The following is a 14,658-nucleotide window of genomic DNA, read 5'->3' as shown; positions in this document are numbered from 1 at the left end:
AGCCACTCGGCTATTCATTACTAGACATTTGTGGGAGTAGTCCCCAACCATTTTTGACATGCAATCAATGTTCTAAAAAACAGCTTAGGCGGCGCCTAGGCGCTAGGCGGTAAGGAACCGATCGGATTTTGGCCTAGGCGTTGCACTTAGGTGCTGGGCTACTAGGTAGGCTAGGCGGGGACTAGGCTGTGCTACGCGGGGACTAGGCGGCCCTAAACCCTAATTTATTCTATATTTTGACTATTTTTATATTTATAATTAATTTTTAGACTTTAAATATTTTTATTTATATTATTATAGGTCATAAAAATAATTTAAAAATTAAAAAAATAAAAACCGCCTAGGCCCCTAGGTGCTAGTCCCCGGGTCACCGCCCGACTAGTGCCTAGCGTTTTTTAGAACCTCTTTACAAGAAGAGATTAGAGCTCCAAAAAATCCAGATTTTCTTGGTCTAGGGTTTGACAAATTTCTGCTCATCCGGTGGCGGGTTGGAGTCGATTTGGGTTCGCCTGGCCACTATCGAGTTGCTGCCGGACGGCTGCTTGATTGCTATTGCTTGGGAAGCTAGGAGAGAGGTTTTGGCTCGTGGTATTGGCAGGTTGGTCGGCGAAGGGTCTCGGGCGGCATCTTTTGGCTGTGGATGTTTTGTTTTCCTGTACGGGGACGGCGCGCTCATTGAGGTCTTCCAGATCCAGCGGCTGCGTGATTTGGAGCTTCTAGGTGGCGGTGCGTGGTACTGAATCTGCGGAGCTCACTCGTGGGAGGCTCGTGTCAGGGAGCTGTTTCGACGATGGCTCGTGGTTTCTCTCTTGGCGGAGCTCGGCAGTGAGACTCTTGTTTCGTGGCGGAGGTCGTGCGGAGGAGCTGCACAGACCTGTACAGGCAGCAAATGGGTGAAGATGATGATGTCAGGGCTTGGGTCAACCTTTTCTGGCTGGGCCTCGAGTTTGGGCCTCTCCTCTTGGTTTGCCCTCTAGGCTTTCTAATTTGGAATGGGGTAATTTTCCCTAGGCCCATATCTATGTTTTTAGTTTATCTATTTACAATAATTTCCTTGTATTAGGAAGCTATGCATTTTATGCACTCTATGTACCTCTAGCGCCTCTGGAGTAGTATCGAAGGAGGATTCTCGCTGGTCTACGTATTTATTTGTCTAATGAGTGGGTCTATATGTATGTACCACTGTGGGTACTACCACTATCATCGGACTCAACAAACTCATGCGCAACAAAATGCGCAACTACATCATCAATTATGATGGAGTTTCTATCCCACAGCTCATGTACACTAGTGTAATTTTCAAAGAGCTCTATATTCTCAGGAATAGGTTCTGACGTTGAGGCATCCCCCAACGGTAACCTTAATCCAGAAGATTCTCATGAGACGGATTTTGAGTGTCGATGATTAAAGGATTGGGTTGTGCCAAGGTATCCTTCGAACCCACAGGCCTCCCATGCATCCTAGCTGGGGCCATGGCCTGTAACGCCAGAGTGCCACTTTGTTTGGCGTTGGCGCCATACCTACCTCCGTGTAGGGTGGCGCTACGTCCTCTCGTAGGGACGTCCATCCTTGCAGGCATGTTTGCAGCAGATATGTGTGATCTCGTCACTTTAGTGAGGATCAAGATGAGACATAGTGGGGACAAACCATGACAATTTCTGTCGTTCCTACTGAACATCTGTGTTCTTATCTCCCTCTAACGACGGGAAGACTGTCTCATCAAAGTGACATCCACAAATCTAGCGGTAAGGAGATCGTCTAGCAAGGGCATTAAGTGGCGGACGATTGTTGGAGTCTCAAATCCAACGTAGTTGCCCATTCGTCTGTAAGGACCTATCATAGTGCGGGACCTATCATAGTGCGTTGTGGCAGCGCAATTTGCACATAAATAGCTCACTCAAATGTGCGTAAGTACAAAATACTTGTACCCAGTCACTAGCTGTAACGCAGAGATACATGGAGTGGCAGTAGATCGTAGACGAATTAGCATAGCTGCATGCGATATTGCATCACCCCAAGAGGATATAAGGAGATTGGTGCGCATTACCAATATCCTGACGACCATCGTAGTCGTTTCCGCGAGACCATTTGATATTTGCTAGGAGTGTCATATAAGCAGCATTTACAAGTGGACAATGGCATAATACGTGACCAGCGTGTTTGCGTATCAACCAACATCATGAAATATTTAAGCGTCCGCAAGTTGGTTGAATCAATCCATAGAATCCCCATGGATTCTATGTAAGAACAGAATGAGTATTTTCATATCCTTTGCATAGGACGGTCTCAGTCCAAATTTCCCTAAGGGACATGCTTTGTAAAACGAGCGAGAGGCTTTAGAAGCAACCAATGATGATTTTGGTTGGGCCTGAGCATTTGAAACGCTATTTGAAGCAAAGTTGGTGATTGTAGCATCACCTAGGGCGCCATCACTATGACGGACGCCATCCCTGGCGTCATGGATAGAGACTGTGCCAGCCCTAGGCTGGTGGTGGACTGCGGTGGCGGTCACACTTAGTCCAGGAATCAACTTTAGATTCATGCTTCGTTTCGCTCGAAAGAATGGATGTCCGTGTGAAGTCTTTAGTAGATGGATCATCATATCATGACTAGGATGACCTATCATGTCGTGATAAAGCCAATATGTGTCTAAATTCAAGAGATCATCTCTCATAACTTTATTGGATTTAATAGCTCGAATAGTGACATAAGATTCACTATAGAGACACATAAACTTCTCTAAGATGCGCCTTTATTCGCAATCATTAGATGTATTGTAAAGGAACTCATTTCCGTTCTCTACATGCGTTTTTGCATGGAATCCGTTGGCTATTCATAGGTGCGATTGGCCCTAGGAGCGTAGAGAGTTTCTGTGACAGTAATTAGGGTGACATTTGGCAAGTGAAACTTGGGCTATTCCATGTCCTTGAATTAATTTTGATGGCCCAGCCATCATAGTCACAAAGTAATATGCTTAGAATCAAAATTGAGTCATAATGAAAAGAACTCGAAATTTTATTCATAAGCCAACGGAGTTACATCATTGTCTCTTTGACGATAGAAAATCTAATCCAAAATGCTAGTTAGTGCAAAACAATGGTAGTCGTCTAACTTCTTTCAGTAACTTAAAAATAAATGTGACCAGGTAAGTAGAGAGATGTCGGTGGAGCAAGGCTCGCTTAAGTACCACTAATCTCAGAACCTTCCTAGACATCACACTTACTTTGGGTGAGCCTACTTTGAAGAAAGACTAAACCATTGGCATCTACTACAAAAATATATGGCAATTCCCTATTACATCTCTTGGAAAATAAAAAGACTTAATAAAAATCGCCAGTCTCTGGATCTTGGCCTTTGAAGTCTTCAACCCTTCGAGCGAGATCGTCATCTTGATCTTCTTGCTCCATGTAATTTGCTTCCCTTGCTTCACGATACATCTTGTACTTAGCAACATTCTGTGGTGTATTACATGCTTTGGCCCAATGTCCGGACGCTCCACACCGAAGACAAGCATCATCATGGTCAGGCTCCCTTGATCGAGGCTCGCCTAGAGCGCGTTGGGGACGGCTATGATCCTTGGTGGCGCCACCACCATAGCCGGAGGCTCTGCCTCTCTCTCTCTTCACACGTTGACCTCTACGGTTCCGTGCATGCCTATGTTGGAGGTTTTCTTCCTCTTTGGGGCGAGAATATGGACCAGAACGTCCAGAATAATCATTTTCCTTAGGGTTTCGCTCCTGGCGCCCTCTCTTAGGAGCGCGACTATAATTAGACTCCGGAATTGGCTTTTCTCCCGCGGGTCTAGAGTTATAGTTCTTCACAAGTATGTTGTCGTGCTTTTCAGCTACGTTCATGGCTCTAATAAGCTCATGAAATCTTGTGATGTGTCCAGCATTGACATCAATCCGATAGTTCTTGGCTATCATCAATGCAGAGACGGGGAAGGTAGAGAGAGTCTTCTCGATCAACATCGTATCAGTGATTTTCTGCCCACAGAATTCCATCAAAGACTTGATACGAAGTGCTTCCGAATTGTAGTCAAGTACAGACTTGAAATCACATAAGCGGAGGCTATGCCATCTCACTTCTAAATCGGGAAGCAGGGAGTCACGAATGTTGCCAAAACGCTGCTCAAGTTCTACCCATAGTTTTCTTGGGTCTTCCTCATTGAGGTACTCATTTTGGAGCGTGTCATTCATGTGCCTTGTCATGAGAATTATGGCTTTAGCTTCATTGGCCTCTCTTGTAGCTCTATTCGCTTCAAAAGCGGCAGCTTGTTGAGGAGTAAGCACGTTCTGACTTGGCTTTTGGATCGTACTTAGGATCTTGGATCGTACTTAGGATCCTATCAGCCTTAAGATGCTGGCGCACATCACGGACCCACTTGTGGTATCCTGCACCTGTTGTCTCTAGTGGAGCGAAGCTCAACTTGTTCAAGTTACTCATCCTGAAAAACAACAAAAGATTAGGGTTAGTTTCGGAACGAAAATGGCTACCACGAAAACAATAAAAATTTCTGAGCGTAATCGCTTCCAAGAAATTCGATTCCAAGAAGAGTTGGATTAGATCGAAACAATGATGTTTGTGGTCGATCGTTTTTTTTTTTCAACAAACTCTAAGTTTGAAAGACTTTACAAGCTCCAAACTTGGAGTGAGCACGACCCCGACAGTTCGGCTTAATTAGGTCTCTCCTATGATGAAGAAAGGGGGGTAGAAGAAGGGCTTAATTAGGTCTCTCCTATATATATATATATAGAGAGAGAGAGAGAAGAGAGAAAAAAAAGTGAGGGGTATAATAGTCATTTTAAGACATGTTTTGTGAGAATTAGAAAGAATAAGGACTAAACTATTTAATTTAAAAAATTTGGACTAAATTGTTTTTCATGCAAAAGTATGAGGAGTAACGAGTATTTAATCTTTTTCATTATAATATGGAACTCATTATATAGAGGATTACAAGACATAGAATCAGAGTTGTACAAGGAAAGTTAATCGTACAATTAATCGGATATCTATGAATATCTCCGAGAATATCTCTAATTTCTAACCCTATTACAACTAGGTCAAGTAACCTAGAGTTTGGGCCAGACACATATTCTGGATTTACTTGAACAGTCATTAATGTGTAATTTTTCAAAGTCAAATTAATCTCATAATCATCAACAAAAAAAATCTCAGGACCGGCCTTGGGCACCAAAAAAAATTTCGCCCTGGGCATCAAGAACCTCAGAACCGGCCCTGGTAACGATGATCGCTGTAAATGAGGTAATGATTGCATCCATAATTACGGTGATAATTACAGCAGTAAATGCAGTAATCATGATGGCCAAAAGTGTGGCAATGATGACGACTTACCGACCAAGTAAGCCTCCACCTATAAATAGAGGACTCGCCAGCTAGGTAAGACATCTCATTCTGATTCTTCCTACTACACTCTCAGAAACGTACTGACTTAGGCATCGAAGAGTTTTATGCAGGTACCCCCCTCCTCTTCGAGCCGACAGTCAAACTTTCGAGTCAACGCTCAAATGAAGCTTCTCGATCAATCCTGGTTAGCTACCGCTCCAGTCCGCATTCATTGGTAAGTCAAAATATTCTACGGAATTTTTCATCACCAACAACATTCTACCTTATACAACATTTACCTTCATCGCCATTAGTTTCTCTTTTTTGCAGTGCTATGTTCAGATATTCAATATTTTCGACTTCATAAATTATTTATACCCATATGAAAAATATCTACCTCTATAGGTGAATTACACATGAGGAAAACTTCACTAAAGTTTAGTCACTATAGTGAGATTGCTTCTTGTAATCCCATTATTTTACATAATGAAATAAACAAGTACTTCTGCCGCAAGAACGTAGACACATTTGCCAAACCTCGTCAAATATTGTATCTTCTTTTATTTATCTGTTGTTGTTTCCACAAATCACACGAAATGTTGCAAAAGTTAGATTATGGGATAGCTAATTATCCATTGGCCTTATATTAAGGCATTCTTCTCCCAGCAAGTAGTATCATAGCCCAACACTCATCGTCCATGGCATCCTGTGGTGATCAAGATATGATGGTGGAGTCGTTGTCATTGTTAGCAAAAATGATTAAGTTGACTTGATCAAATCTCTCCATTTGAAAGCCCAGAATGAAAGACATCCTTTTTACTGCAAGGATCTGTATGCTCCTTCAAAATGGTGGAGAGAAGCCGCCAGGCAAATCTGACATGGCATGGAGTATCTTGAACAGAAAAGCTGTTGCAGTAATTCGTCAATGGGTTGATGAAAGTGTTTTCCATTATGTTTTTGCTCAATGTGGACAAAGTTAATTGGAGTCCATGTACAAGTGAAAGACCTCACAAAACAAAGTCTCGTTCATTCGGCGGTTGGTGAACACGAAGTACAGCAATGGTCGAAGTGTTTAAGAACAGTTGAGCGACTTCCAAGGCATGGTGAATGAATTGACAAATATGAAGATGGTGCTTGATAATGAGTTGGAAGCATTGTTGTTACTAAGCTCGTTGCCAAACAGTTGGGACCCATTGGTGGTGTTGTTAAGCAACTCAGCTTGTGAAGGCGCTCTCACACTGAGCATCGTAAAAAATAGTATGTTCAAATAAGAAGCAAGGAGGAAGAAACAAGGAATATAAATCACCGACAACCGTGGAAGCATTAGAAAATTCCACAATCGAGGCAAAACGGAAGACCGGTCAAGGGGCAAGTTTAACCTGAAAAACATCGAATGTTTTCACTGTGGTGAAAAAGACCACATGAAGAGGGATATTGCAGGAAGCTCAAGAGAGAGCAGGCCGAAAAAGGTGCTCTTGCTTTCATGGAGAATCATCTTGCTTTCAAAACAGAAAAGAAAAGAAAAATACAATTAAAACCAAAATTACGTTACAAAACTAATTCCAATATTATTTCCTTGATTAATAAGTTTAGGAAGGTAATCAATAAAATGAAGATAAGGATTAGAATTAAACAATCATTCTCAACGATATCTTTATCTATTGGGAGAATAGTCATTTTGGTTACTCAACTTTGACTCATTCGACACTTTGGTCACTCAAGTTTCAAATATATCACTTTGGTCACTCAAGTATTACACTGTCATTCACAAAAGTCACTTTGTTGTGAGAAAAAATGCCCCTTGGGTGACTTTTGTGAATGACAGTGTAATACTTGAGTGACCAAAGTGATATGTTTGAAACTTGAGTGACCAAAGTGTCGAATGAGTCATAGTTGAGTGACCATTTGTGGAATTCTTCCTTATCTATTTATAGATAGGTCAGGCGTGAAGTTTGGTGTTAAACAAAAACATGAGAAACGTAATTACACTACTAAAAAAAACCTCATTTGCGACGGCAAAAACTTTTCGCGACGGCAAATTAAGCTTTTTGCAACGAAAATGTTAGCGTTGCAATAGGTGGCATCACAAGATCCATTTGCGACGGTAAATTTCCGTTGCAAATACTTTTTGCGACGGTAAATTTCCGTTGCAAATACTTTTTGCAACGGAAAACTATTGCCGTTGCAATGGCTAAACTATTTGTGACCGGTACTTTGCCGTCGCAAAAAGATATTTCATTTAAAAAAAAAAGTGGGGTGAATTGGTTGCGACGGATACTTTTCCGTCGCAAAAGAATATTTCATTTATAAAAAAAAAAGTGTAAATTGCACACCAAAGCTAGTGTACCATCTGCAGCAAATATCATAAATTGAAAAATATTATGAAACCCATCATCTATAACCAACCAAAATTCACAATTCTAAGACCAGCCAAAGGTTCACTACTAGAAAAAATGGATTTAAGGACACTGGAAGTGAATCCTTTGTTACATGATATATAAGCATCAACATATATATATATCTTCTAAATTAATTGCAGATTTAAGATCTTCAAGATCAGGAATACTTCCTTCCAATTTGTTGAAGCTGAGATCTCTGTAAAACAATAACGAGAGGATGTTATAAGAACCCAAAGCTTACTATTTGGAGGCTTAACTGAGCAAATGAACCTCGTTAATCAAACTGCTATCGAGAAAGTATAAATTGACTGTGCCTTGTGTACTTTTAAAATATAGTAGAATGAAATATAGAAAGTAATGAAATAACAGTATTACAAGATATTCAATGCTATCATTGCTGATAAATCAGGAATAGGTCCAGATAAATTACCGCTCCTCAGCATTCTGCAACATGACTCCATATCAGCATTCTTGAGGATAAGCAAGGATTAGTCTAAAACTATGATGACCAAAAATACAACATCTTTTGGACTTACAATCTTAGCAAGCTTGTCATATTACTCAAGTTTGGAAACACTGAACCCCCTCCATTTGAGCCGCTAATCCTTATGCATAAATGGCATCAAAAATTAAAAAAAAAAATCCCTGTGATATAAAGCTATAATGTAAATTTTTAACTGTATATTACAGTTTTTAGTGTCAATGCAACTGAGAGTTGGATGCGGAACTCACAGTTCTGTTAAATTACAGATAGAAATGTTCGATGAAATGGGGCCTTGTAAACCACTAGCTTGGATCTCTCTGTCAAAAACATAATTCAATGAACAGAGGTTAGACCATAATGTTGTAGACATCAGAGCCAACTTATCAGTTGGTACTTGCTTATTCAACTACTTAATACTTATAACCAAAAAAAAAAAGTAAAACAAACTGGGGTTGAAAAGAAGGAGCTTACAGATTCTGCAAGTTAACCAACTTCCCATAATTGTATGCATGATCTGCAAAGCATTTAATGGTACAGAACTTCCAAAACGCAGGACAACCAATTCAGCCTATTCACCATGGACCTACATCTCTCAAGATACACAAGAACAGTCTGCTCTCTGTATTTACTTGAATGTGACTACTAGCATCTCAAAGTTAAATGAAGTTTTCTAATTATAAAAGAACAGACTTCCGAAGCACAAGATAAGTAGAAGGGCAAATCAAGTTGGAACAATGCTAGTATTTTATCTCATTTATCATTATGTGTACTCAACTACTTGTGAAATAGAACAAGAAATAGAAAGGAATGGAGGCAATAAAAAATAAACAAAAGGAACACTTTACAACTTTCAAGCAGATTCAAATTGATACAAACCTCCAAGGAGGGGAAAATAAAATTGGAACAAGAATGTTAGGCTTACTTTCATGTTCCAGTCCTAATCAAGCCAGCGTGTTACCCTATCATCTTCGCCTACAGTGGCTAGTATCTTGATGCTTACATCCAAAACAGCCTACAGGTTTATAAATCCAAAAGGTGAGGATAAAAATTGGAAGAAAATATTAAAATTTTAACAAAGTCACAAAGATCATGAGCTTATATCAGCTAAAGAACTGAGAACAGTATAATGTTAAACCTCAAGTAGAAGCAGCTTATTACAAAGTTGCCCTAAGAAAGACATCACAACTTTTGCACACTTGGGGCTAGTTAAGATGCAAATTTCAGCATGGTGTTGAAATCTGTTCCGCGGTTTGTTAACCCCCCCTAACATACTTGAAAGAAGCACAAAGTGCCTGCATATGGAATTCCTCTACACCAGTGATCTATCTTTGTTGACATGTCTAAAGTTGCGGGGAGGGGGAAGAGACCATTACTTTTACTATGCATCTGTATTGCAGTGAAAGAACATGGAAGCATATGCAACAAAGTAAAGGTACATACCAGTGGATTTCTACAGTTAACCAGCCTACACTCGTCCAGAGAACCTTCCAACATCCAACTGATCTCCCAAACATCAAAACTGTGACTTGCGAATACAAATTCCATTCTTCTATTTATCTGCAATGTGAAAATAGCATATGATTTTAATCCCAAACACGAATCGGCATTTAAAGTTCCAGGTCAGCTTATGCAAAATTGTTACATCACACAAACTTCCTGGAATGAGAAATCAATAAAACAATGCTTATGGGGTCCAGTTGAACCATGCAGAAATCAAAATATTACCTGCAATAACTTTCCACCAGCAGCAAAAGATCGGAAACTAATTCCTCTTTCTAATGCATAAGAAGCTACATTAGTAAGCAAGACCAGTACTTTTGTACTCCACTATATCCAAACATTTCCAATCCTCTCATTTCAACTTGTTTCTGTAATGTTCTACTTAAATCACTGAGCTTTATCCATACAAGATACTAAGCTCTAGACCACACTATTATCAACAAAACCACATAATCCAAAATTTCCAATCCTTTCCTCGACTCAATTTCTACCCAACAAATTGGCAACCATATAAGCAAGTAAATACACAAATTACAATAGTTAACCAATAAATTAGACATAAAAACTCACTCGTAGTCGTCGTTCTTAATGAACTCGATGGCGATTTCCTTATTCGGTTGCATCTGAAGCATCTTCATAAATGAACGGTGTGGGTTTTCGATTACCTCCAAAGGTCCCGCCGATGTGGTCGAGCTCCATGGCCTTGTCCACCAGAGTCTCCATCGCAAACTGAAGCACTGCTCCTTCCAATTGGTGTTGTTGTATATCTTTGTCCGTACGATCTTCTCGATCAGGTTCGTTGTGTATCTGGGGTTGGGCTGGTGTGAGAGAGTTGTTGTTACAGTTTGGTGAAGGAGGAGCTGTCGGTCTCGGCGGTAAGGAAGAGCTGTCGGTCTCGGCAGTAAGGAAGAGCTGTCGATATCGGCGGTAAGTTCCGATGCAGACCTCGTCGATGTCGGAGGTAGGTTCCAGTTCTGGTTCGAGGCGCTGCAGAGCTTGGGTGAGAGAGAGAGAGAGAGAGAGTAAATTGGGGTTGTAGATTAGGGTTGCAGATTGATGTTAGCGGGAAATAAGGCTCGGAAACCAAAAGAAAAAATTGAGGGAAAATGAATTCTTACTACGGCAAGACGAGATTGAGTCGCAATTGATAAAAAACTTACTACGGCAAACATTTGCCGTCGCAAATGAGAAGGCTTAATTGCGACGGAACATTTTCCGTAGCAATAGGGTCTCAATTGCTACGGCAATTGATGCCGAAGTAAAAAGGCGAAGCAATTGAGGTTTTTTTTAGTAGTGTTATGGAGAGATTGAAGAGAGATTGAAGAAGTGAATTTGTTACAAGAAAATTTTCACGTTCTTTTTCCCTTCTTCAATAACACGTGCCTCGCATGAATATGAGATCAGTATTTATTTTTGATTCATTGAAGCTCTTCGTTCAATAACACTTCACTTATCCAATAACACGTGCATGGCACATGTATGAGAGTACTATTTCTCTTTGATTCACTAAAATTCTTCCACGGGTATCGCGTGAGTATGAGACTAGTATTTCTTCTTGATTCACCAATATTCTTGTTTGAACAATTCTTAGGTTCACCCCTAGGGTGAACTAGCATATTCACCCTCATTGTCGATTAACATACTTTTACTTAATAAATTTATAATCCAACCATTCATGTTGTATAACGTAATACAAAGATTAGCTCTGTAAAAAATCAATCAAATTAAAGACCTTTTAGTTATTCATTTCTATGAAATACATGGACGGTTCAGAATAGTAGTAAGTGTTATTAGAACTATCCATTTGTTTGGTTCAATTAGATAATTAAACGATTTCCGATTCGATTGATTTTTTACAGAGATGATCTTTAAATGCCAATTTAAGATATGGACAGTTGGATTATAAATTTATTAAGTAAAAGTATGTTAATCAACAATGGGGGTGAATATGCTAGTTCACCCTAGGGGTGAACCTAAGAATTGTTCAACCAAGAATATTGGTGAATCAAGAAGAAATACTAGTCTCATACTCACCCGATACCCGTGGAAGAATTTTAGTGAATCAAAGAGAAATAGTACTCTCATAGGGGTGAACCTAAGAATTGTTTTTCTTGGTTCTATAACACGTCCATCGCACGAGTATGAGACTAGTATTTCTCCTTGATTTACCAAAATTTTTGGTTCAATCACACGTGTATCGCATGGGTATGTAAGCTGTTATGGAATTCATATGGAAATCGATCCCTTTAATTGACTCATCATGGGGGAGGAGGCTGAAAATCAGCCCCCAATATTGCTTTTCAGATTTCGTCCAAAGAAAGGGCCTTGATCATAAAATCGATCTTCCCGATTCCAAGGAAACCCTAGTTCTTCACTCAAAACCCTTGTCCCTAGAATCCAATAGCAATGGCAGAGGGTGAGGGCGATGACCTCGTAGATGATGTTGTAGAAATAATCATACTCAAGTTGCCCTTGAAATCTATACTGAAATTTCGATGCGTCTCAAAAAAATGGAGCAGTAGAATCTCAGACTATAGATTCTCCCGAGTCCCGAAAGCACCATAAATTAGCGCGTTGCTAGAAAACTGTGAATCACAGGCTCATCATCATCTCCTCATCTCAAATGGAATCCTTGAACCTCCAGGCGAAGTCATCATCAATTAGAAAGCTTACCTGCCCATTCTTGGAACTCGAGCAATGGCGGTTTCTTCAAGTCACGCTACTGGGCTCTAGTAGTGGTTTGGTATGTGCAAGTCTCGATCCTCATAAAAACTTCATCTTATGGAATCCGTCAACCACTGTCTTCAGGAAATTACCCGACCCAGATTTTGGTGGTTATTTTTCAGAGGAAGAAGCAGAAGAAGTTGAGTTTAGTGTTTATCACTACGGCTTTTGTTGTGTGTCGGCTACTGACGACTATAAACTTTTGATAGGGTTTCGGATTAACTCTGAATTCGAGGAGCTCTTAATATTCTCATGGAAGAATCAAATTTGGAGAGCCATTTCCGGTGCCCCAAAGTGGATCAACCGCATAACCCAAAGTCAGGGGGCTCTTTCAAATGAAAAACTTCACTGGCTCTTCGATCACAATAATGGGTTCTATGAATCACATGAGGAGGAAGATTGTGTCCTTACTTTTGATCTGGAAAATGAGGAGTTTGGAAAACTTTCGCTGCCTGATTTTGATGATAATGATGATCATCTAGAGTATGCTAATCTTTTGCGGGTCTCCTGTTAAGGATGCCTATACGTGTTGCATCATATGGAGGACTGGTTCTCTAGTATGACATCTGCTAGTATTTGGTACATGAAAGAATATGGGGTGACTGACTCGTGGAGTAAGCTCTTTGATTTAAAGATTTCCCATGACCCTCTTGAGCCGATAACTTGTCTCGGTCCAATCTTTTTCATGGAGAAATCATCAGTGATCAGCCTATGGCTATGGGACCAAGTTCACGCGCGTACAGAGATCAAGTATCAGCATCAGCCTCAGCCTCAGCCTCACATAGATTTGCTGAAGCGAGAAAACCTACTTGACATGACTGTATGTGAAGAGACTCTGGTTGATGCTGATGAAGAAGAGGTTAGCTGACTAGGAAGAGGAAATGATTGATTGTGGGAGTGGTCAAATTCTGCTGGGCCCGTAATTAAAGCGATTAATTCCATAGCATAAAAGCCGGAATAATGACGGTTTGCTCCCTAAGTAAGTCATCGCCTATATAAAGGAGGCTCGACGTCCAGGTAATCCATCGAATTCCAATTCTCTCTACTTCACTACTAAGAAACGTACTGACTTAGGCATCGGAGAGTTTTCTGCAGGTACCCCCCCTCCTCCTCGAGCCGACGGTTAAACTTCGAGTCAACGCTCGAGGGAAGCTTCTTGATTGTTCCCGGTCAGCTCCCGCTCCAGTCCGCATTCATTGGTGAGTCAAACTCCTCTACGGAATTTTTCGACACCAACAAGTGGCGCCGTCTGTGGGAAACACTTTTCCCTAAAAAGTGATGGCGGGAGCTTCTAATGGTGAAATCTCATTTCTGTCACTAAGGACTAGGAGTGATGGAATACAAGCCTCGAAGTGATAAAAGTCTGGGTAACGTAAACTAGCGTTCTTTCCTTTAGTAATCATATTCTGATTTTTTCCTTTTATATTTGAAATATATTTGTGGTTAGTGTTGTTGAAATGTATGTGTAAGGCTGGTGGCCAGAGTAAATACCCAAGGCCGGTGGCCAAGGAGAATAAAATGTTGTTGATCAGATTCAGAGGGAAATGGGGGCAATTTCATATCTCATGCTGAAAATGAATCTTCGCCTTGAGGAAAGAATCGAGGCGGCTAGGGCCCGAGGAAAGATTTAGGGCGGCCAAGGCCCGAGGAAAGAATCGGGGCGGCCAGGGCTCGAGGAAAGAATCGGGACGGCCAGGGCTCGAGGAAATAATCGAGGCAAGATTCGAAACAGCCAGAGAATGGAAATTTCCTCTTAGGACGAGTGTTCAAAGAGAAAATTTGGGGGCATTGTGGGAGTGGTCAAATTATACTGGGCCCGCAATTAAAACGATTAATTCCGTAGCATAAAAGCCGGAATAATGACGGTTTGCTCCCTAAGTAAGTCATCGCCTATATAAAGGAGGCTCGACGTCCAGGTAATCCATCGAATTCCAATTCTCTCTACTTCACTACTAAGAAACATACTGACTTAGGCATCGGAGAGTTTTCTGCAGGTACCCCCCCCCCTCCTCCTCGAGCCGACGGTCAAACTTCGAGTCAACGCTCGAGGGAAGCTTCTCGATTGTTCCCGGTCAGCTCCCGCTCCAATCCACATTTATTGGTGAGTCAAACTCCTCTACGGAATTTTTCAACACCAACATTGATCAAGATAAAATAGATGCTTATCCAATGGCTCTGTTTGTTCATCAGGCTCTTCAATACTAG

The 14,658-nt window shown here is 40.8% G+C and overlaps 1 protein-coding gene across 1 annotated transcript; it reads left to right on the top strand.

Annotated features, from left to right (window-relative positions):
* The first annotated feature begins 12,352 nt into the window (after positions 1 to 12,352).
* LOC133737913 (F-box/kelch-repeat protein At3g23880-like) lies at positions 12,353 to 12,967 on the top strand. The gene has a single exon (XM_062165378.1). It carries the CDS (start codon positions 12,353 to 12,355, stop codon positions 12,965 to 12,967), a length of 615 nt encoding a protein of 204 aa, XP_062021362.1.
* The last annotated feature ends 1,691 nt before the right edge of the window (positions 12,968 to 14,658 follow it).

The sequence above is a fragment of the Rosa rugosa genome, chromosome 3, assembly GCF_958449725.1.
Source record: "Rosa rugosa chromosome 3, drRosRugo1.1, whole genome shotgun sequence".
NCBI lineage: Eukaryota > Viridiplantae > Streptophyta > Magnoliopsida > Rosales > Rosaceae > Rosa > Rosa rugosa.
The sequence above is the reverse complement of the archived record's forward strand: the minus strand, read 5'-3'. Positions and strand labels throughout refer to the sequence as shown.

Excerpts from the sequence above, each read along its gene's own strand:
- LOC133737913 (XM_062165378.1), top strand. The coding sequence starts at position 12,353 with ATGGAATCCTTGAACCTCCAGGCGAAGTCATCATCAATTAGAAAGCTT.